The 23,062-nt window shown below is 40.7% G+C and overlaps 1 protein-coding gene across 1 annotated transcript in view; it reads right to left on the reverse strand.

The window, feature by feature from the left end:
* Positions 1-1,947: 1,947 nt before the first annotated feature.
* Positions 1,948-23,062, reverse strand: part of LOC137180165 (voltage-dependent P/Q-type calcium channel subunit alpha-1A-like) — a 71,936-nt gene continuing 50,821 nt past the window's right edge. Inside the window, exons 25-37 of the mRNA XM_067585442.1 lie at positions 22,860-22,959; positions 21,906-22,066; positions 21,199-21,336; positions 20,890-21,091; positions 20,569-20,733; positions 19,313-19,423; positions 18,850-18,933; positions 13,695-13,811; positions 13,537-13,602; positions 13,179-13,276; positions 12,786-12,936; positions 11,795-11,922; positions 1,948-2,024 (exon numbers count right to left, since the gene is read on the reverse strand). Coding sequence (XP_067441543.1) covers position 2,024; positions 11,795-11,922; positions 12,786-12,936; positions 13,179-13,276; positions 13,537-13,602; positions 13,695-13,811; positions 18,850-18,933; positions 19,313-19,423; positions 20,569-20,733; positions 20,890-21,091; positions 21,199-21,336; positions 21,906-22,066; positions 22,860-22,959 — 1,522 coding nt within the window. The 3' untranslated portion in view covers positions 1,948-2,023. The remainder of the gene's footprint in view (positions 2,025-11,794; positions 11,923-12,785; positions 12,937-13,178; positions 13,277-13,536; positions 13,603-13,694; positions 13,812-18,849; positions 18,934-19,312; positions 19,424-20,568; positions 20,734-20,889; positions 21,092-21,198; positions 21,337-21,905; positions 22,067-22,859; positions 22,960-23,062) is intronic.

Raw genomic sequence — 23,062 nt, forward strand, 5'->3', positions numbered from 1 at the left:
TGCCATGCACTTATAACAGCCAACCAAATAGATATTGTTGCTAAACATGCATCATTACACTATTTTAATATTTTGTTGGCACTTAAATCATTTGATTAATCTTATGCTACAAAGATTTACCTGAAAATGGTCATTCGTTCATTCATTCATATCTCTAACTTACTAGCCTAGATTTATTTTACTAGTTTACTTGCTGCTGAATTATTCCTGTAGTGAAAAGACTTCTATAGAGGATCTTCTATAGCAGGCACCCCCTGATACCAGGACTGACTGAATGGGTGGAGAGCTTGGCAGTGCTTGTGTGTGCTATTGTGTGCATCCTGATGTGATATATGTGTCTATGTACAAGTGTGTGCTAATGTGTATACAATACATGTGCAGTTCTGTAAATGGTGCTTTGATGGGTTGGATTTTTAGTGTGGTTTCAGACCATTGTTGGACCACTGGTGCATTATGTTGTTTCAAAGAGGTTAAAAATGTTGACCTTTAATTATAGCATCCCTATTGTACCTTTAATGCAAAATGTGGTATAAAATGCATCATCTCTCCCAAGTTCTGGTAAAATTGGGCTAGAAGGGTACACAAGTTTGCATTATCAGCCACCACATGACAAAGACCTAGGACCTCTTGGCTTTGTTTCTATGTGGGAAGCCAGTGAGGGATTTTTGTTGCTACAATGGTGACACCTATTGGTTGGTCAAGGCAATTAAATGGTTGGTAGCAGTTAACTCCCCACTGGTGGGTGAAAAGAAACAGGTGCACCTCCATGAGTCACGGAGGAAGACGTGTGGAGTCAGTTGAATTCGCAGTAACAACTTTTCTAGAGCATGAGGAGTTGGGCACTCCAAAAATTGTGTGAATATGGGGATAAAAAGGTCCCACTCGGGAGTAGTACCACTAGTGGGGCTAAAAATGACAAGTTTTCCTTTGAGAATGATGGTAGATGAATCACCATGGGGTCATTAAAATCAAGTGCAAATCCTCCCAGGAACATTGCAAATGAGAAGTTGAAATTTTGGCCAGGAATATTGATTGCAAACATCAAGGAACTCTGGTTGTCACTAACTGAAGTGTTGATCAAAGGCTAGATATATTTTTGACCTAATGCTACACATTAAGCCAGAGAGTCACAAAAATCATTTTTAATAAATTTCAACTTTCAGGTCAATCTGGCCAGTAGTTGCTGAAATATTTTGCTCTTGAACAAACTGTTGAACGGACAATTGTTTGTACCTAATCTAAATTGGTGCATGTACAGTGTGTATGCGTACAGGTATGTGTGTTTATGTTATAGTGGCCTGATCAGGAGATGCAAAGCAGTGAATGACACTGGCTGAAGAAGCTGTCCTCTTGGTGAGTTGGTGATCGGACACACGCACACACCACTATGCCTTTTTTTCCTGCAACTTACCCTTGTGCGGTGTGACCAGCAAGTCCAGTGTCTTCTGCGATAAGTTCGGCCAAATCGCCATCATCTCCTTTCTCAGCTCTGCATCCATTTGGTGCTTGTCTGCACCGCCTGGGTGGCCCAGCAACCCAGAGTGCACACATACAGTACACACACACACACATATCAAACATTCATACACACACCACACATGCATAAATCCATACATGGGCAAACATTCCACACACACAAACACAGGGCAAAGAAGGTACAGACCAAAAGGGAGGCACAATAGCACAAAATCCCAAAAGAAATATATTTAGCCATTCACACGTGTACACATTCACCCAAAACAAAAAAATAATTTGTTAGTGTCAGAATTTGCAATTATGAGTTTTGTCGCATTTGCTACAATATTCTTGTTGAAGAGAAACAGATATTGAGAGGAAAGAAGTCCCATAAATTACCTCGGAATTTCAGACAGGAAATGAACATACAGAGTAAAGGGATGATAATACTTTAGAGCCGTACCCTTGGCGATCTTTATATCCAGTGCTGTCCTGATCAGCGCCATGAGGGTGGAGTTAAAATGTACCGTGTTGTCGTCAGCAACCGGCAGATCCATGCGCAGCAGCCTCTGTGGAGAGCCAGTCAGGATGACAGGATGAGAAAGGGATGTGTCTTTGTTAAAGGGTGGCGTGCCTGAACCTCCAGGGAGGGGAGGGGGTGAGGGGTTGGGGTCGGGGTTGAGAGAGCTCCATAGACAACAGCCAATTAGAGATGGACTGTGCTCGTCCAGCTATCCTTAACATTCCCTGAGACAGATTAGAGTTAAGTCAAGGATGATAATGTGCCAGAATAACACCCTGAGATTCGTATCTGATCAGTTTAGCCTGATAAGTCAAGTCAGTGCATTTAAACAGCTGGCACTATAGTAGCAGAGTTTCAAAAGTCCTCTGATAAACGTGCTTAATTGAGGGACTGCTGAGCATTTGTGTGATAAGTCTGATTTTATTAGTGCATGCATTTGCAAATGCAAGAGCATTTGCTTGACAAAAGAAAATTGAACAGGTGAATCCCTGCGTCTCCTGATTTTCCAGTGATACTCAACAAAACAGCACAGCTATCCAATGAGGGCCATCTGCTGCTAAGCAACTGTGAGAGCCGAGAACCACAAGGAAGAACAATCGGAGCCAAAATGGCCTCCGACCCAACCTGTGCCCATGTTCCCTAAATGTGTGAATGCAGTGGCGCATTTACACATCTATGTTGTTACGTACACATATATATAACAGTACACATACACCAAACCCCCCCTCCCCCCATCCAATACCAACATCCCTCCCCACCCACTTACACACAATTATTTGCACAGACTGCAATTAAGGGCGCTTAATTGGAGTCCTTTGGAGACAAAATAGGTTGACTGGAGAACAATAACAGTATCACTGGTGTAATTCTGCTATTTTTCAGGAGACAGCTGTTGTTTTGTTCAACTGAGGCATCTTCTATAGAGCTCCCCCTACCAGTAAGGAGGTTCCCTGTCTTTACATGTCTATACCAGGTAAAACCAATGGAGAAACCCATGGATAGAACGAAACAAGCTGGGCCAGCTAGGGCGGCTTGCCATTCCTATCCAGACCAGTTGACATCCATCGGATTTACCTACGAACATGAGCGTTGGGCACTCACGATGGCAAGCACGATAGTACGATGGCGGTGGGTTTGTGTACGTGCTGGTGTAATTCTGAGTGTGTGCGAGTGTCGGGCATGCCCAAAGCCAAGTGTGTTGCAGGCGGAGGGCATCGGCCAACATCCACATCGCTCGGCAGGCAGCAGGCAGTCTCAATGTCGCCCATAGCCATGCGACAGAGAGTGCAAAGATTGCATGCAACACCACACAACAACCCCAAGAAAAATCCCACAAACCCGGACACACAGAGCATGCAACATGCCTTTACTTCACTACCATTATCTAACCCCCAACTCTTCAAACCTACCCAGCTCACTACCCCCCCCCCCCCCCCCGCAACTTCCCTCAAAACCCACTTTCACAATACAAGCAGCCGTGCATCCGCGCAAAGAGAGTATCCTCAATCCAACTGGATTGATCCTACTGATTTTTCTTTTTTTTTTTTGTTCGCTCTAAATTCATTGTTCCCTTAATCAAAGTCAAATTGGACAGCGATAATTATATTTCATAGCAAGTCAAGATCTCTCTCAATGCCAAACGGGTGCAGTGTCTTAAGGGGGTGTCAGAGTTAGAGAGGATTAGAGTTGTGGCATTCCCTGAAAGAAGAAAAAAATCATAGAGAAGATCAAAAAGAGATGATTGATGTTCTTTGTGTTTTTTTGTTTTGGACCAACCAGACTGTAGTAGTGGTACTGTAGGGTAATGGGAAGGGGGGTCTACCAAAGGGGACACATGGTGGGGACAGCAGTTAGTTGAGTTAAACTAGGCGATTCTAAGCTTGGTCATGAGATGTGGTTACAGATAAATAGGGCAGGAGGGCGAGAATGAGGAGGGAGAGGAGGATCGTGAAAACACTGAAAGAGTAAAAGAGGAACCAAGAAGATGTGGTTCAATTGGAAGAAACAGAGAGAGGAGGTAAGTGTGTAAGTGTGTGTGTGTGTATAGAAAGGTAAGAGAAGAGATTAAGGAGGCTGAAAATTACAGAACAAGACGAGAGAAAAAGACGAGGACTAAAAACGACACTGACATAAGTTCACTGAGAAGAGGTCAAGTTCAAAAACCAAGCTGTGATAGCAATACACAGTTATCAAACCTACTTTTTCGACAAGTGTGAGGCCTAATGTCCACTAAAGGGAAGGTCAAAAACTTTTCCTCGCCATTTAGAGTGATCAGTGTCAAGAAACCAAAGGTTCAAGATGTCTAACCATTCCCTTCTCTATTCTGACAAAACACCATGTGCACTTCCTGATTTCAAAAGGTCCTTTAATGGACATCTTCTGTGAAATTTTATCAATGAATACTGGAAGTCTTTGATGGCTGAAGTATGTGATGGGGGCCACTGCCAAGACAAGTTGACATACTGGAGAGAAAGAAGAAAGATCAAAGAAGAGGGAAGATAGAGACAGAACGGGCTCAGATGGACAGATGGAGAGGAATACAATGAATGTATGAAGATGGGTGCTGATTGCTGACAGACAAGTGGATGGAGAACTAGAAGGACAGAAGAATTACAGAGAGAGAGAAAGAAAGAGAAAGTGGACATAATTTCCTTTAGGAAAAAAGACAGAGCAACAAAAATAAGTAAAAAAGAAAGGAGGCAAAACTTAAGGAAAGACAGAGGAAAGCAAAAGAGGCTGAAAAGGAGAAAAAGTGACAGGTAAAAGAGAGAGTCACCCAGATTCACTAAGGTTTAGCACAGTGAAGAATTTGGATTAAAGTGACCAAAACGGAGGCTGTTCACTTGCTGTACATAATGTGTGGCTAGTGCGCATAAAGGTGCAGCTCAAAAGAGGATTTTAACTTTTTGGCTGGACCACATATAGGCTGGACCCTATAAACATGAATATCTGTCCGTCACTGAAGTTACACCATCGGTTGGCTGAAGCTTGAGACAACTAAATATCCCAGAATGCATTTCACACCAACCAGCAGCAATGGTGGAGATTTTAAACCAGGCTAAAAGCTGTTGTAATTTTTGATGTAGGACTGTTGATATGTCACTTTATTAAGTTTCAATATTTTTTCAAGTGAGAAAGTAACCTTTTAGATTCCCTATATGTGATCAGTTTATCCAAATAACACCTATTTGGAAATTGGCTCTGATGTTTTTGAAGATGCGAGGAGCCGCTTATTATAGCTACATTACAGACTGAATAACATAATTTACTGCATCTCTGTCATTGAGGTTATTTTTTGTGAGGAAAACAGTGTTAGTGGAGCTTTGAGTTGAAATTATTTTGTCACAGTACAGTCAGGTAAGTTGTGTTGAAGCTGAGCTGCTGCTGTCAGTAAGTACACTGCTGTTCCAATTGCAGAATGATTGTACTGCTTCCTCCTGTCCTCAGACGTTTGTACTCCCGAATCAAACTTGCCAAGTCCAAACTAGCAAGTACGCAAGTCTGAACTTGGCATACTTGGTATTGGGAAAGGCCCTATGTCAACCTAACTTCAGTCAAAGCCCAGCGCACTTCCTGGGGGCTTGGTCACCACGTGTCGCCACTTCTGTTATCTGTCGTATCAAATTAAAAGCCCTATCGCATTTCATACATGGTCCAGCCATATACTAGGTTTTCACCTAGTTTTGTTTCTTTTTTGGTTTTACTGTATATGAAGTACTGTGAGTATAATAAGCAAACACTGTCTCGCCTTTGAGAATAGATGCTAACATTGTGCAGGTATTATCACAACAAGTTAAGAAAATAAAAGGAGGGGATTTTCCATCAAATTCCTTCAACATAAAATTACAGAAGGTAGCAATTACAAACACCTTAAAATGCAAAGGTGCAACAATGTCAGTCTAGATAGGTTAGCCTTAAGGGTAAAGCACACTCATTGCATTGTTACATTTTATTATTATATTAACATTATATCAATTAGTTGTGGTAGTTTCAGGGCCAAGGTGTTATGCATACAGGCCAACTGGCTCACTGGGACATCATCATTAATGTTATCAGTTATACTTGTGTGCTTGTTGCTACTGTATGACAATTTTAAAAAATCTGCAGTGAAAAGAGCGTATTTTCACCTCTGATGTGATCTGCAACATCTCTTAGCTTTTAGCTGAGGCACTCCAGGCACCAAATAATTTTAATGAATCTGGATGTCAATAAGAAAGAGAAAGAGTACAGATAAGAGCAGGAGTCTACTGAGGTGGAGAAAAAGCGTGGACAACAAGACAAAGAGACAGCGAGTGCTGAAATGCTCAACCCGAATCTTTACCCTGGTGGTCTGAGGTGCAAAGAGAAGCCAAAGACTCAAGTTTCCTTGGGTAGCGAAAAAAAAAAGCATCTTGAAAAAAGACAAAAAAATCCAAGGGCCAGAACTTCTCCTACTCATTTTCTTGTGTGGACAGTGTGTATGTGTGTGGTAATGTATATGTGAGCACTATAGTACCATCCACAGGAATAAGAGACGCAGAGGACTGAAGACAGACACCCTTGCCGGTCCTTCTGTACCCGCATCGTAAGCAAACTGTTGCACGGTGTGAATATTATTTAGAATAAACTTACTACATTTCCAGAGGGTAAATGTTGTCTTGTGTATTCAATAACATGAATAATTTACTGAGTTTGTTTATTGTAAAGCAATGGCTCTTGTAAGATGTACATTTCAACATTCGGCAAACATATCCCCGTTTAAATGTTTATGGACATTATAAATAATATTCACAGTAAATCCTGGGGTGCACTAGACACCTATGAATCATTTACAGGATCTCATTTTTAAAATATGCCTGTAATGCATAGTGATCCAACTTTTTTTTGCTATAAAGTTGTTCTTTATTGTAAATATCAGTAGCAACAGTTAAACAAACAGGCTATAGAGACTATAGAGTATTGGGCAGCTCATGCAACAAAGAGAAATACCTCATAAGATCTGTGCTCTATTTCTGTTTCTACATCTGGATTGTAGTTGAAAGGTGCGTGTATGTGTGCATGCATGCGTCCGTGCAGGTTGCAGAAGGACTGGCAAAGCCTTCTCCGTTCCCTTACTCCTGCGGCCTGACGGGAGAAAAATAAAAGAAAGAGGACTGACTATCACTCCACTATCACTTCACTTCACTGCACGACAAAAGCCCATCCCTCCATCCCCGCGGTCGGAGAGAGAGAAGAGAGGACAGCGCTCACCACCACCACAACCACCACTAACAGACAATGAGGAGAACACCGCTGGGAGGAGGGAGGGAAGGAGAGGGAGGGCGGGGAGGGGAGGAGGGGAGGGGGGGAGGAGGAAAGGGAAAGGGGAGGTTTTTAGCAGATGAGAGAGGAGAGGTTCTCCTCCCCAGCGATGGGGAGGTGTAAGGACGGAGGTGGGTTGGGATAGGGAGAGATGAGAGGAATGACAGGGAGGGTGGGAAGGAGGTGGGGGTGGTGGTTGAGGGGGGTGGAGGGGTAAGGTGGGGGGCGAGTCTACCTTATAGGCGACCCGGGCGGGACACCTCTTCCCGAGGCCTAGCGGCGGACACATGTGTCTTAGCATCTGATACATGTCTGTGTAACTGATCCGGCCGCTGGGGTGGCCACAAATACACGCGCACGTGCATTCAGACACCCACACGCCAACATACACGCACACGACAGACAGAACAAACGAAGACGGACGACGTGAAAACGAAAGAAATAAAAACAATGAGGGGTAGGGAGAAGGAGGACGAAGGGGGTGGGGGGGTTGGGGGGGGACGCAGACGCACAGAGGTGTGTTGGGGGAGAGGAGACATGAGGAGAAAAAAGAAAGAAACCGACAAAGGAAAGGAAGAGGGGGGGAAACAAATACACAGAGGTTATTGTTTTGATCGCTGTGGATATGTGGTTGCTGTGGTGAGAGAAAGAGAGAAAGAGAGAGAACGAGGGGGGAGTGTTTCTAGTCTGGTATAATCGTAAAGTGGGAGGAAAAAGAGAGGAAGGGAGAGAGGGAGAAAGGTCGGGGGAAGGAGAGGAAGGTTGAGGGAGGAGGAGGTGTTATCATTTAGTTTAGTTAGTTGTTGTTGAGATACCGTTCTATGCGAGGTGAAAAGGGGATTTGGGTTTTTTTTTTTTTTTTTGGTCTTTGCCCTCTTTCGCCGCTCGGATAGAACTCGCAGCGGGGCTTCTAGCAGGCAAAGAAAAGCACCGCTGCAGAGGTCGGAGTGAGTCACAATGACAAGTCAATGCAGTCCGTTACTGAGGCTGCGTGTCCACCAGGAGCCTCTGCTCACAGCTGTCCCTTCAGATGTTTGTGGGAACCCTCCATTATGTCGAAGAGAACAGGTGGGATTGTTTTGTTAAAGGGTCAGTTCACCCAAATCACAAAAGAGACAAAACAATACTTTCTCACATACCTCCAGCGCTATTATGGGAATTCAGGTTGTTTGGGTTTTATGTGCCGAAGTATTCACCTTTGAGATTTTTGCTGCCGCCCCAATAAAATGGACATTTACTCAAGTACTGAACTTAAGCACAATTTTGAAGTCCAAGTTTCATGCCACTTTATACTCCTGCTCTATTATATTTATCTGACAGCTACTGTACAGTTAAAACCTCCTTTGCAGATTAAGCTTTTTAAATCCACCTCAACTATCTCCAACATTTAAATGCTGCATTAACGCAAGACCAATAATTATCCATTAATATAATAATGCAACACCTTGAAAGGAGCAATTGTGCATAATGCATACTTTCCCTTTTTAATACTTAAAGTGCATTTTTTCTTGATATTTTTGTACTTTTACTTCAATAAAATCATCAGTAGACCTTAAAGTTAACTGTTTTATAGGGACTACTTGGGTAGACGGTAGTTCCAAGGAAAACATTTGACAGTGAGGTCTGTGGATTATCCGTAGTAAACGGAAAACTGTTTCTAAAAGGGGTGAGGAGGTCAACTCAGTCGTCCAATAATTGTTGGAGGTTCAATCCTCAGCTGCCCCTGTCCACATATTGATGTTTCCTTGGGCGAGACACTGAACTGAACCCCAAAGTGCTCCCGATGATCAGGCCGGCTCCTTGCATTGTAGTTCGCTGCCATCAGTGTGAGTTTGTGTGTGAGTGTGGGAATAATAGGCAAATTGTAAATGCATACTGTAAATGCAGCCATTTACCAAAAAAGTTCCATTTCCCTCAATTGTACTAGGGCTGAAGCAGAAATCTCTTCCCATAAAACTAAAACTGTCTGCATGACGAGACACAACTTGGGTTAAGTGAGAAAATATGTCTTGCTGTGATTTGTGTGAACTGACCCTTTCACAATATTCAAAGTCTAAGTCAAAAACCGCAGCACCTTTCTAACAATCATAAGGCACCAGCAGATGTTACTGACCACAAGCATCTCAGCACAGGTAGTTAAAGAGGTGCTTGGTGGACACAAGACCTTCATATGTCCAGAGTCCCTGCCCCAAACCACACACACACCCTGCCCCTTTCCTTCTTTCCCAATAAACCAGAGCCACAAACAGAGCGGGTTTGGCCGTGTTTTTACCTTTCAGCTAACAGTGAATAGGCCTGTTACTCTCTCCACTTCAGGTTTACCAACATGAACACAAGCAGTTGGGATATGCAAGCTGTCTGGTTACATAACAACCATGCAGAAATTGTCTTCTTTGGGACCAGTCTGAGGTTATGAAGAAATCATTCATACAAGGGAAGTAAACGTATGTAATCTGGGACTAAAGTATTTACTGTAAAAACGCTATACTAAACCTTATAAAACTGTTTTTAGTGTGATCTGTATATGTTGAGAAAGATTTAAGAAATCATTCTCTCACTTTGCCAAGATGCCAGTATATTTATATATGCAGGAAATACATTTTTAGCATGTTGCAGCATATTTAAGCACGGCATCACATTTATTCAACTTGACATTTTACTGTGTGAGGAACAGACTTTGCACTCCTTTACACTGCTGTGTGTTTCCTTAAATAGAGGATGTAACAGGTCTAAAAATGCTTTTCATTACTTGAAAACTTAGAGCCACTACATGTAGGATTAGAAAAAAAAAAATCTGACTTTGATGCCATCTGGTGGAGGTATCAAATAAGATACAGTTGCACTGGGATTGATTAAACGTTCATTATCATCATTTGAAAGATGCTATAATTTTACAAAAAATCTACACGTAGCAGCTTTGAAATTTGAAACACAGTGGTTCAGACGTGTGCCATGGAGATACAAACGTCTGCAATTTGTCATTTCAGCCGACCACAACCGCAGCTCGCTATCAGCGGGTTTAAATCGTGTTTATCGGTGGAATCAGCTGAAAACCTGCAGACTCTAAAGCCTCGATGTCACACGGCTGGAAAACACCGACTTGGCTAACAGCTCTGAAGGTAAAGCGTGATAACGTTATTCAAGGCCAAGCCCTCATTGTGTACGTCTCTGCACTAACCCCGCCTCCCTCACCCAAACCCCAAACTCAAACAAGAACAATGCACGTTGCTCGATCCATTTTCTGCTCAGGCAAAATTAGACAGCAAGCAGAAATAAAACAACAATGGCTAAATGGGAGTCTAGACTCTAGTTTTTTTTTTTTTTTTACATACTACTGAATTAAAAGTGGAAAACATCAGTGTAATTTCCCCCAGCGTTCAGTCAGAAGACAATAGCGAGTGCAGTGCACCACCTCATGCTTCACACACCGCTATCGGTGTGTGTGAGTGAGTGTGTACAAGAGTGTGTGTGTGTGCATTTCTGCATTGTCCCAAACATTCTCATTGTCATGTCAGAATGCATATACAACAGAAACCCCCCCCCCCCCTCACCCTCCCCCCTCCCTCCCTCCCGAAAAGATGATTCAATGGTGATATGAGATTAAAACAACTGAATAATGCAAAACCTGAACAAAAATAATCAAACCAAATGCAATAAAAAAGTTGAAGTAGGAAAGAATTTGTTTTAAAAGTGATAAAGAGCGACATTCATTCCAGTCTCTTAAAGGCGAGCAGGTTGCGTTTAAGTTTGTGCTTTAGGGGTTTGGTCCAAACCTTGCAGGCCACCCTATGTGGGCATTTCTTGCCAAGGCCCAGGGGAGGGGAGATAACTCGCAATAAACTGTACATATCCTTATAATGTATGCGCCCGCTGCAAGAAAAATACAAGGAGGGGAGATTAGGTGAAGAAACTCACAGATCACACAGAGAGAGAGAGAGAGAGAGAAAGAGGAAGAAGAAAAAAGATGAAAATTGGGAGATGAAAAGGAAATAAAGAAAGATAAGGTAGAAGAAAGAACATTGATTTACACTGAGAAAGAGGTGTAAGACACCTTCCTCACATGCATGCTCTTACATACACTCATGAGGAAAGGAGGAGGAGGAGGAGGAGGAGGAGGAGAGCGTTACATTCACCTCATCTGTGCACAAATTTTTGCATCTTGAAAATAAAGAAAAGTAGATAACTCCTCGCTTAAGACAGGCCAGCATTAACTGTCCCGCTTTTTTAATCTTATCCTCACATGACGTTGATCCTGCATCATTATTACACTTTGCGGACGAGATCATGACACCAGTCCTTGTCCCGATTTTGGGACGGGAGAGAAAGTCAAGTGTTAGTTATTTTATATTCAGCATGAGACAAAACAGTGTGTCTATTTTTGCTCAGTTTTCTGTTACATACAGTAGCAGCATTTTTCTAGATTCAAGCTTGTGTATCTGTATATGTGTATGTAATCTCTACTTTATATGTGTGTTTTCACATTTTTATTGACTGCTACAGTGCGTGTGTGTGTGTGTGTGTGTGTGTGCCACTCACCAGGCAGCAGGGTCGTACTCGGCCCATATCCTTACATACTCGTCCAGGTGATGCGGCCCCAGGATAGAAGAGTCTCTGGTCAGGTACTCAAAGTTGTCCATGATGACGGCCACAAACAGATTGAGCATCTGAGTCAGGACACAGCGAACAAAGAGGGATGAGTTTTATTACTGACTTAGGAAAATATTTCAGATTTAAAGGACCAGTGTGTAAGATTTATTGGTATCCAAATGAATACCCCTTCCAAGCATGTAGGAGAAGCTACGGTGGCCATGAAAATCGCAAAAAACGTGAAAAGCCCTCTCTAGAGCCAGTGCTTGGTTTGTCTGTTCTGGGCTCCTGTAACTAAGGTAACGAAAACACAACGATTATACACTAATTAAAACATACTTATGAATATTATATTTAATTTCTGCCAAGTCCGTCTGCTAGATGCCACTAAATTCTACACACTGGACCTTTAACACAAATTGTTAGATAGATCTCGAAGGAATTGTAAATAACTTGTTTTTGTTTGGTATATTTTCATACATTGTCCTAGTGGCCAGTTGGGGTACTGCTTTTTTTCCTTATAGATTTCCATTATAAAAGTGACAACTATAAAACTGTTGACAGGACACTTTGCTCGCTGTAGTTTTAAACCATGAAGATTTCATTTTTATTTTTTAAAATCTTAGAAAATCTCAGAACCTGGAAAATATTTTAATAGGCTTTGCTTGACATCATGTAAATGTTTTAAACAGCATCCAGGATTATATAATACATCTATTCATTGAAAACTAAGAAATCACAGGAAAGAAGGGATTATTAAAAACACTTGATATAACTGGAGTGACTCATTTTCCATTTTACTGGTATGTGATGCAACAACTAACAAGCAGATGATGTGTTCTAGCAAGGAGACATAATTAGATAGAATATAAAAACTACAAGTAAATGCACATTTTGATTAAGTGGTTAAAGCGACATTCTGCGTTTTTTTTTTCCTCACCAGGAAAGAGCAGAGGAAGATGAAGGAGACAAAGTAGGTGTAGGCGAAGGTGCTGCCACATTCAGGTTCTGTGTTCCCTGATTCTGGGTCGCATTCTTTACCACCCAGACAAGCCAACATGATCTCATGCCACGCTTCACCTGTAGCGCTCCTGCATGACGGGACACACACAGAAAAACATGAAAGAGTGAGCATGGAGCCGTAAACAGAGGCCCAACTGCCATATAATACCATATACAGTAGTTGTATACATTCTGTATGTAGTATATGTTTGTAACCTACTTCCTAATATTTTAAAACCTTTATATTTATCTGCATCGTTCAGTAAAATATCAGCCATCTGTTGTTTTCTGTCCCATAACCCCTGCTTCTCTCTGTTTAAGGTGACTGTACCTGAACAGCAGCATTAGAGCCATGATGAAGGTTCTGAAGTTATTGTGCTCGTTGATGGCACTCTCTCCCTCCTCATCTAGTGCCAGGTTCCCGAACAACTAAACACAAACACATTAACATTATCCTCTTTAGCATACAGAACACTTTTTTTGAGACTTGACAAGACTAAAAGAACAAAACTGCATATTCTTCGGGTATTAATTGTGCTATAAAGCAGTGTTGTCCTCCTCATTTGTGCCATAAAGCAACTAGGCAGCTTACACAATGCATGCTGAGCTATTGTTGTTAAGACATATGCAGAGAAAATTCAACATCCTGCGAAAATCCAAACTGCCTGGAAGAAAAGAGTAATACTCACCTGCATGCCAATGATGGCATAGATGAAGAAGAGCATGGCAATGAGCAGACACACGTATGGCAGAGCCTACCGGAGCAGAGGAAGAGGGAAAATATTTGTCAGCACCGTGTAAAGTGTTGTGATTGTATGTATGTGTATATCTGTTCATGACTGAATACCTTGAAGGACTGGACGAAGGTCCACAGCAAGATGCGGATGGTCTCTCCCTGTCTCAGCAGCTTGATGAGACGAGCTGCTCTGAACAGCCTCAGGAAGCTCAGGTTGATGAAGTTATTCTACAGCACAGAAGAAGAAGAACAGTCATTTTCACCAAACACGTGACACCTGCACAACCTCCATTTACCCACAAACATAAAAACCAAAAAACAACAGCGGAATAAAGAGAGGAGAAAAGACAGAAATAGAGGAGGGGGATCAAAAACCAACAAAACATAACCAACTGCAAACATAATGGCACTGAGTAGACACAAAGGTAAATGAGAGAAAGACAGAGAAAAGGTTAAAGGATAAAAAAGAGAGAGAGAGAGGAAAAAAGGAAAATCATAATTCAAAGAGTCTAAAGGTCATCATCCAATCTGGTACAGCAGAACGCTTTTTTTTTTTTTTTTTAAGAGAACCAAATGCACTGATCTCTGAGGGGCAAGCAGGCCACACATAAAAGGAGCACAGTGCACGGTGCCTGTCAACCACACACACACACACACACACACACACACACACATACACAGATACACACACACATACACACACAAAAGAGCATGGCTTGGAGTTCTCTGTGAAACTCTGAATATGACATTTTTAAGTTTGGAAAGGTTTTCTTTTCAAAAACACACAGTCCAAACTTGGCATCTCATCTCCAGAGAACAAGAGCCGATGTCAACGTAAACTGGATAAACTGGAACATAAGGCAGTTTGCCCTTAAATGGCTTCGGCTGCATGAATCACTAGGCTTTCATTTTCATTCAAAATGACTAACGTTGAAAGGGAAATAACAGTGTGTTTGCACATTTTAGCTCCTTAACTTCAAAGCCATTATCAAAATGCAAGCTACAGGAAACAGGTTTAGATTTGTGCTACCATTCTGGGATTTAGTTTACATTCATATTCTGTACTATATGAAAATCATTTAGCAGAATGAACATCTAGTTTGGTTTACTTTTTTTTTTTTGTCAAAGTCACATTATTATTAGGCAGTAATGCAGTTGAAAGTGCATATTGATTTCAGTTGATTGATTTCCATATGTCTGAGGCACAGCCTTCTAGTAGCTGCACAGCCAAGAACAAAATCAATGGAGAGAGATTTGTTTTCTTTCAAAATACCCTCAAGTCCTTAGAATAAGAACAGATTAATCAAAACGGACATGAGACAAAATCAAAATTAGTGATCCTTAGGGCTGGAGTCTTTTTGAAACTTGCTCTGGTTCCTTACAGTTTCACAGAAAGCACTATTTAAGGTAAAACAGCCAAACTCCCTGGTGAGACCCTGGTATTTTGTGGTTGACAGGCAAGGCAGGAAGAGGGGGGGGGGGGGGGGGGGTATGAAGAGGAAGAGGAGGAGGAGGAGGAGGAGGGAAGGACTAGCGAGCAGCCTCAGTGCAGGCATGGCTTGGCATGGCATGGTTTAGCATGGCAGCATACTTTTTCGGGGGAAAGAACCGGCCTACATGCAGACCATCTGGGGACCGGTGGGGTCGAGCAAATCAAAACCTCACGTTTGACTCAACGTTCACTTAAAAGTGTGAGAATTTATTTTCTTGTACATGTGAGATGTTGTGCTGAAAAATAAAACAGGTGCCAAGTGCTGTTGAATATCGGTTTCTAGTGTTGTCATGAATGATAAGCAACATTACGACATATCGATGCTGTTGCAAGAAGCCTGAATTGAATATTGAATCACATTTCAGCTCCAACTCAAGACAGAAGCTGAACCGGATCTCAGTCCATGTAATTTTCTGCACAAAACTGCTGCAAGGAGCCAAATATGGAGCAGTTTTCAATAAAACTGCTAAAACCCGCTGTTCCAAAGTTGCAACAAAGTCCAATTTGAGGTTTTTACTAGTTTGTCTTAATGGCAAATTCAAAATGTAGGCATCATGACAACACCAGTGACTGTTTGCCTACTTAATTAGCCTGATTACAGGTAAGCAGACCAGATTAAGTGCTCCTGTTCTTATTTAGCAATCCTCCTGACTGGGGAATTGGTGAAAGTTTGAAAAAAATGGTCCCTACTGGATGTGTGCAAACCACTTGGAGTAAAGTTTTTTTTAAGGGAACTTAGGGTCCATTTAAGTATGTATATCGCTATGTGAAAATGCATTACGTAACCTTTCTAAATAATCAAGTTCAAAAGTTTAATAAAAAGGTCATCATCCAGAAAGCGCATGCACTGGGGTCAAAGAGTTCTGAAGGTTAAGACTGGTCATGGGGAAGAGGGGTGACTGGGGATAAGAAATGGGTTGGGGGGGGGGGTACGCATGACCAATGAGGATGCAGCAGAAAGCTTTGAGAGATAAATTACAAACCAACCGGATTCTACATGTGCGAAGATGTAGAAAGATGAATGGGAGGGGAGGTTTTGTTTTTTTTTTTTTTTTTTTGTGGTAAATTGTAGAACATTGTGAGTGGGTGAGAGACATTTTTTTTGGAGGGGGGGGTTGGTCGTGTGTTTTATTGGGCAGGGGCATGGGGGCGAAACGCACACCACCACCATCATTATCATCATCATCATCATCATCACAGCACCACCACCACATGTCATGGCGCAGCACGGATGGAGAACACGATGAAGGATTTCATAGTGCATTTTGATTGGATGGATTTTTTTTTAATCAGAGGAGGAGGGAGTGGGAGGGGCGTAGGGCGCCAACAAAGTAGAGAGGTTTAAAGAAAGCATGTAAAGAGATAGAAGAGGAAGACGGAATCATTATGGGTGTCGTTAAAAAGGCAGTGAAACACAACTTCAAGTCAACAACAACAGTTACTGTGATACAGTTGGTTCAGCCCCTCTTTGATGCCACTACTACTGGAAAATCATTGGCTATTTTGGACTATTTGTGCGTATTTAGGTTAGCATTAGCACTGAATAGCACAGTAAAAGTATTTTGCCCAGTCGATTTATGATATTTCTTCTCAACAGTTGTGCTCTTTACAAAATCCAACAACAATGGTTTCAGCTGGAAGTCCAAGTGGCAAAATGTAACCAAAATGAACCCTGTCAGGTGTTTGGTCCTTAATTTGAAAATATTGGGATAATTGGGATAACTTTGTCTTTAGTAACCTTGGCTACAAAAATAGATATAAAGCTCCTGAAAAAAGATTTTCTCTGATCTGTAAGAGAGGTAAAAATAAAAAAAACACTGGTCTGATTAGGAAGATGAGGTTCATTTTGGTTTTTGGTGTATTTATTCTGCAGAACTGCAACTAGATACTTAGTTAACCTGAACTGATTATGGTAACTATGCAGCTAAGCAACGTGTCAATATCAACATGTGATTACTAGCCACTTCTAACACTAGCAACTACTTATTACGCAAGCTTGTCAGATCGGATGTGTTCATCCAACAGTTTAGCTGCTACGAGCCGACATTATATTGACAGATAATCAATCGGACGTCTGAAATGATCAGTTCACTGAAAACAACTCTAATGTCAATTGGTATCAGTTCAGACAGCTAAAATGTAAATTTAGCACTTCCAACATGGCCAGAGGGTGTCTTTAATCATCTGAAAACACAGTTGTTCTGCAGTAATTAGCGCAGTTTCTGCTAATCTAGTTAGTGTGAATGAGAGGAAGACTTGTGCAGGTCGGAGTGGTTTTATAAGTTCATGACTGAAACCTAAAAAATAGGTGGACAACAAAGAGGGGCTGAAATTGCTAAAGAATTCTACAAATATTGAGTCTTATAGATATAACTATATTAAGCTTGTATGTAGATTATAATGCACAGATAGACATATTGATAAACATACAAACAAAGCACAATTAACTGTGAAATAAACATGAGCATGTTCGCACACAACGGCACATTAGGCACAATCTATTATCGGTGCAAGTTGCGTTTTTAATTTAGACTTTAGACTTTATAATTGTTCAGGGTCGAAGGAAGCACTGCATCCCAATACAGGACTGGACCTTTAAGTTGTCTGACAAGTTTCACCCCAGAATGAAAAAAAAAACTAGAGAAATTGGAAAATAAAGATCGTCATAAAGGTGATTTCTATTCATTAAATAATATCAAAGATATTTATATTATTATTATTATTATTATTTAGAATGAAACCCCCCCCATAGAATAACACAGACAGACAGACACAAAGCATTCAGGTACTTGAAAGGTACAGCTATGACAACTGGATTATAATTTGCTAATGCTAATCCTTATAGCATAAGAAATGTACCTGTACACCTGCACCATTTACAGTCTGTTGACAGACAGCTACATTAAAGTTAGCAGTTAAGACTGTATTAAGACCAGTCAAAAGTCTGGATGAACCCTCCCATTCTCCTGAACCCTTTCATGCATAGTGGTCACTACAGTGGACAGCTATTCAAAAGCCGTTTTCTTAGATATGCATGGGGGTTTTAATGGTATAGTTGCACATCAGCCACCACAGTGGACTCTACTGTGTCATCCCATGTTTAAAAAAAATGAAGTTCAAATATTTTTTTTCATGTATAAAGGGGAATAAAAACACTTTGGAAAAAAAATCCTGACTGAGATTATGATAATTCATGCATGAAAGGGTTAATAGGGAAGGGTATCCAAACTTCTGACTCCTACTGTATATATAAAATCCATAGTTAGAAAGGGAAAATACTTAGTTGCCTTTGTGTATGTGTATATATGGAGTGTTGGACACTGTTTTCAGTGTGTAACAGACTTAAAGGAAAAATCAGCTATTATTTATTTATTGGGGCATCTTACCTAACGGCTTTTGGAGAGTTGTGAAACAGATTCATGGAATTTGTATCATTCTTATGTGCAATTTTATAATCATGCTTGAGCACTGAAAACTTCTGTCTTGGGAAACAATGTTATTGGCTGTCCTCTACACAAGCAAAATAAAAATAATTATTTTGTGTCCAAAAGTTCTGTTTTTGTAGTTTCAGTGAGGAAGTATTTCAGCATTTTGATGGTTATAAGCAAAAAGAACTACACACTGAGTCACTTTAAGGCTCCAATAAAAGGAACAAAAGACTAGTTTTGGCTGATTTTTCCTTTGAGTCCATTAAACCAGCTTCATGTGACAAATCATCAGCTTGTGTTCAGCTTCAAATAACATGTGGTGGTCCAAACTCTCCAAAGTACTTACCCCTAGTTCTGTAACTAATATGTCAGTGATGCTTCCAAGGACAGAGACAAAATCAAAAATGTTCCAGGCGTCTCTGAAGTAATTCTGTTGGGAAAGAGAAAAAAAGTGAGACGTTAGCCCGATGAAAGAAGTAGCTAATTGCATCTCCCTAAAACTGAAGCTAGAGGGCAGTAAGAGATATGCCCCTGGCCAATGGATGTGTTGTTACCGTGGAGACAGACTGGAAAGAGGCTGATAGCGTGACTGCTGTGCGACACTGTATGCTCTGGGTGTTTCAGGGACAGGAAGAACATGCTCTAGATCTGTCTACCAAAATAACCCGCTTTATAAATGAATTATAGGATGAAACACTGAAGCATATAGACTGGGTCAACCTAGATGAGGAATATCTGCGTAGGTACTGCGTGTTTGTGCGTCTTTCCATATTTGTTCTTTTTTTTTTTTTTTTTTTTTACAGCCTTACCAGAGGGCCGAAAGCGATTATCTTGAGGACTGATTCCATGAAGAAGAAGGTGGTAAACACAATGTTGAGGTTCTTCAGTACATTATCGTACGTCAATGATGCACCGTCGAACTACAGACACACAGAAATGAAGAAAGAGAGGGAATGTGAACAATTAAACTGACAACACAAGTTTTTCCAATGCAGATTTCTACATCACCTTTTCCCAGTGCCATCAGTGTTCAATTTATGAGAGAAACTGTACCTTCGTTGTGGAGCTAAATAGTAGCCATAGTAACCAATCTAATCCTAAAACCCTCAAAAATGAAGACAATAATAAGGAGGTAAGAAAGAAATGCATCCTGGCTAATGTCAGTAAAACTAACCCTCACTAACCCTAACTTTGTAACATTAACACCAGGCAGAAACCAAATACAGAGTACAGTTTTGGAACTAAAATGAGTAAAGGTTATTTGTACAGACAGTTTGTTTCTCATAATCTCTGGAAAGTTACTCTGTGATTTTGATATAAACTTGTTTTATTGAGACCAGATTGATGAGAAAACAGTAAGTGTTATTTTGTGATCATGACTCAACATACCAAGCTGTCAAAAACGTTCTCTAGTATCTTCTCAACTTAGCATAATAACAAATATTGTAATGAGAAATAAACTTTTTCTGGTCATTGCAATATTTTATATTCTTACAACAGCAAAACAAAGCTTGTGATGTTAAGATCAAAATAGTTACATTGTCATCATAAGAAAACTATATATTAGTAACAATTATAAGAATGTTTGTTCTGGAGTTTTGTAAAGATGTTGGTTTTTAAAATTGAATATTTGGTTGGCACCATGGTGGCCAGTTTTGAAGCAGGACATTGGCTTGATAGGTGCTTATTTACACATCCAGCAGACGCAGAGCAACGTTCAGCAACCAAAACAGTAACTATACGAGTGTCAAAACCAAAACAATGAGCTGAAAGACACTAAAACTCCCCTTAGAGCTGACAGGAACTGCAGGGTAGGGTGAGGTACAAGATACAAGTGATCCTTTTCACATTAAATGTAGTCATTTTAGCTGTTCATATAAAAATGCAGCTTTAAGAACACGTTTGGTGCTCAAAAACCAAACTGAGGTGGCGCTCACAGTTGGATAGTCTAGTTTTGCAGAACGCTTTTCATTAAGGAACTGGAGTTGCAAGACAGCTGAGGTATTAAATCAACATGTGCAGAACTGCACACCACAAAAAACACTGTTAAGAGTTGGACTTTTACCTTCATCATGAGGACGACGGTGTTAAGCGCGATTAAAGCCATGATGCTGTACTCAAAGGGCGGAGATACCACAAACTGCCACATGCGATACTGGAAGCTCAGTTTGTTCTTTGGCATATGGCGAGTCAGAGGTCTGGCATTGATGGCGAAATCTATACAGGCTCTCTGCAGGAGGGCAGGGGAAGAGAGGAGGGTTGAAGTTACATTACTTTTTGCTTTTAACCCTGTAAACACTTTCTAACAAATCATTTTGTATTAAAGAAGCTGTAAAACTGACACTGAACATCCAGAAATTCAAAGCAGCCTACAATGTCTCCTCACCTCATTCTTTTCTAAGCTATAGTCCTCCATCATCTTATCCCCCTGTTCCTGGAAGGTGATGATGATGAGAGCCACAAAGATATTGACGAAGAAGAAGGGGAAGACAACGAAGTACACCACGTAAAAGATGGACATTTCCATCCTATAACCTGGGCTCGGGCCCTGATTCTCATAGGTGGAGTCCACTGAGTGCTTTAACACCCTGTAGAAAAAAGAGAGAATTCAAAAAAAAAAATTAAGAAAAGAGAAAAACAAACAAACAAAAAAATCCAATAAATGTGTGTGTGTGTGTGTGTGTGTCCCACTCACTGCGGCCACCCCTCTCCAGTGGAGACAGTGAAGAGGGTGAGCAGGGCCCAAGCCACATTGTCGTAGTGGAAATCGTACTTCTTCCACTCCCGCTTCTGAGCTTTAACCTCATCCCTATCATACACTAAGTACTCGCCCCTGAGGAAACACAAACATGGATTATAATGAAATCACACAGTAAAAATATAGAAGTATCAAAACATTTAAAAGGTTTATTAAAAACACTCTGGAGTGGAACTGGAAGTGTAGAAAAGCACCACAACTACTAGGAACTCTTTTTTATATTTGACATAATATACTTATTAAGAGTGAACATGAATTATAATATTTAGAAATTAAACTTTCCAGAAAAGCCTCTAGGTGGCAGCATCTACACTATTGATACAATAGGCCAAGGGACTGGTATGAGTTTTTCAGAGTACTATATTTTGCCAAAATGCAGAACTGTATGTTACATAAGTATCTGAAATACAGAATAAAAATGTGTAAAAACATTTTATATTGCTAAATTAAAAGTACTTGGTGCAAATTGCAAAATATGTTGAATGTAACGGATGAAAAATCTTTTGTTTTTTGACAGTGAACGAAATTTAAAATCAGTTGTAAGAGCGATTGAAAATTATTCTTCACATTTCATGAAAAGCACATACTTTCATACCGAACTGAAGTGCTCAACGTGTTTGAGTGTTTGGTGTTTCTGAACCAACCTGCAGTCGCGCTCAAACTCTTTGGATTCGTCCGTGCAGTAGAAGAAACGGCCCTTGAAGAGCTGCACGGCCACCACGGCGAAGATGAACATGAAGAGCATGTAAACAATCAGGATGTTCAGCACGTTCTTCAGAGAGTTGACCACACAGTCAAACACAGCCTGCAGGCAGACGAGGGGAAGAAAACATTTAGATTTACAGCTAAGTTCAGTTGTAAGACTGATTATCTTAACTAGTATGACATCAGAATGTCAGTGCGTTTAACATTTGGATAACTTTTGCCTTCATATATATCAAATAATACTCAAGGGTCACTGCTGCCACATGCATGTCCTGCAGGCAAGCACAAATAATTTCTGTAAATGCTACTCAGCCTATGACTTGCACTACACTTAATAACAATGCTGTAGCGTTAAAGGACAAATCCACCCTTGTAAACTGTTATATTGTGTACATTTAATTAGTTTGCATGTTGTACTGTGATGCAAATAGAATAAGTAATGTCTTGCCTATTATTTTAACCAGTCTTGTTGACCTGTAACTTTAACAGTCTATGATTGGTTGAAAAGCAAAACTGCACTTCACATGTTCATGAATGATATATCAGGTATGCAATGGTGCAAACTCCCTTTATGATTTCAACATATTGGTGCAAAATTGACTGACATTAATACCTGACATTTACAGTTGGTGTTTTAGGTAACTGAAACAATGTCCTGCTAACAAACTGCACTGATGAGATGTGAAACTCACTATTTTTATCTTGCCCTTTCCTGATGTAATGATAGAATATCTCAATAAGGAGCATTTGAAACCATCTTGATCTCATGGGAAACATAATATGCAGTGAAAATATAACTCCAGTTTATAACCATGAGTTTACATTTTTGCACACAAAAACAAAATTAGGAAGCTTTCCTAGTTCAGGGGCTGCATCTCTTTAAGGACGCATACCTTTAGCTTGGGGAGACGTTTGATGGTCTTAAGAGGACGCAGCACCCTCAGCACACGCAGGGACTTGATCGTACTGATGTCTTTGCCCTTGCTGCTCCCCCTAGTGTTCATCCAAGGAACAACAAAATAGTCAGGGAAGAATTAGATGGTGCTATTAACATAAACCATTTCAAAAAGTGGTAAGGTGGGGTGAGGGATATGTC

Source organism: Thunnus thynnus, chromosome 3 (assembly GCF_963924715.1).
Source record: "Thunnus thynnus chromosome 3, fThuThy2.1, whole genome shotgun sequence".
NCBI lineage: Eukaryota > Metazoa > Chordata > Actinopteri > Scombriformes > Scombridae > Thunnus > Thunnus thynnus.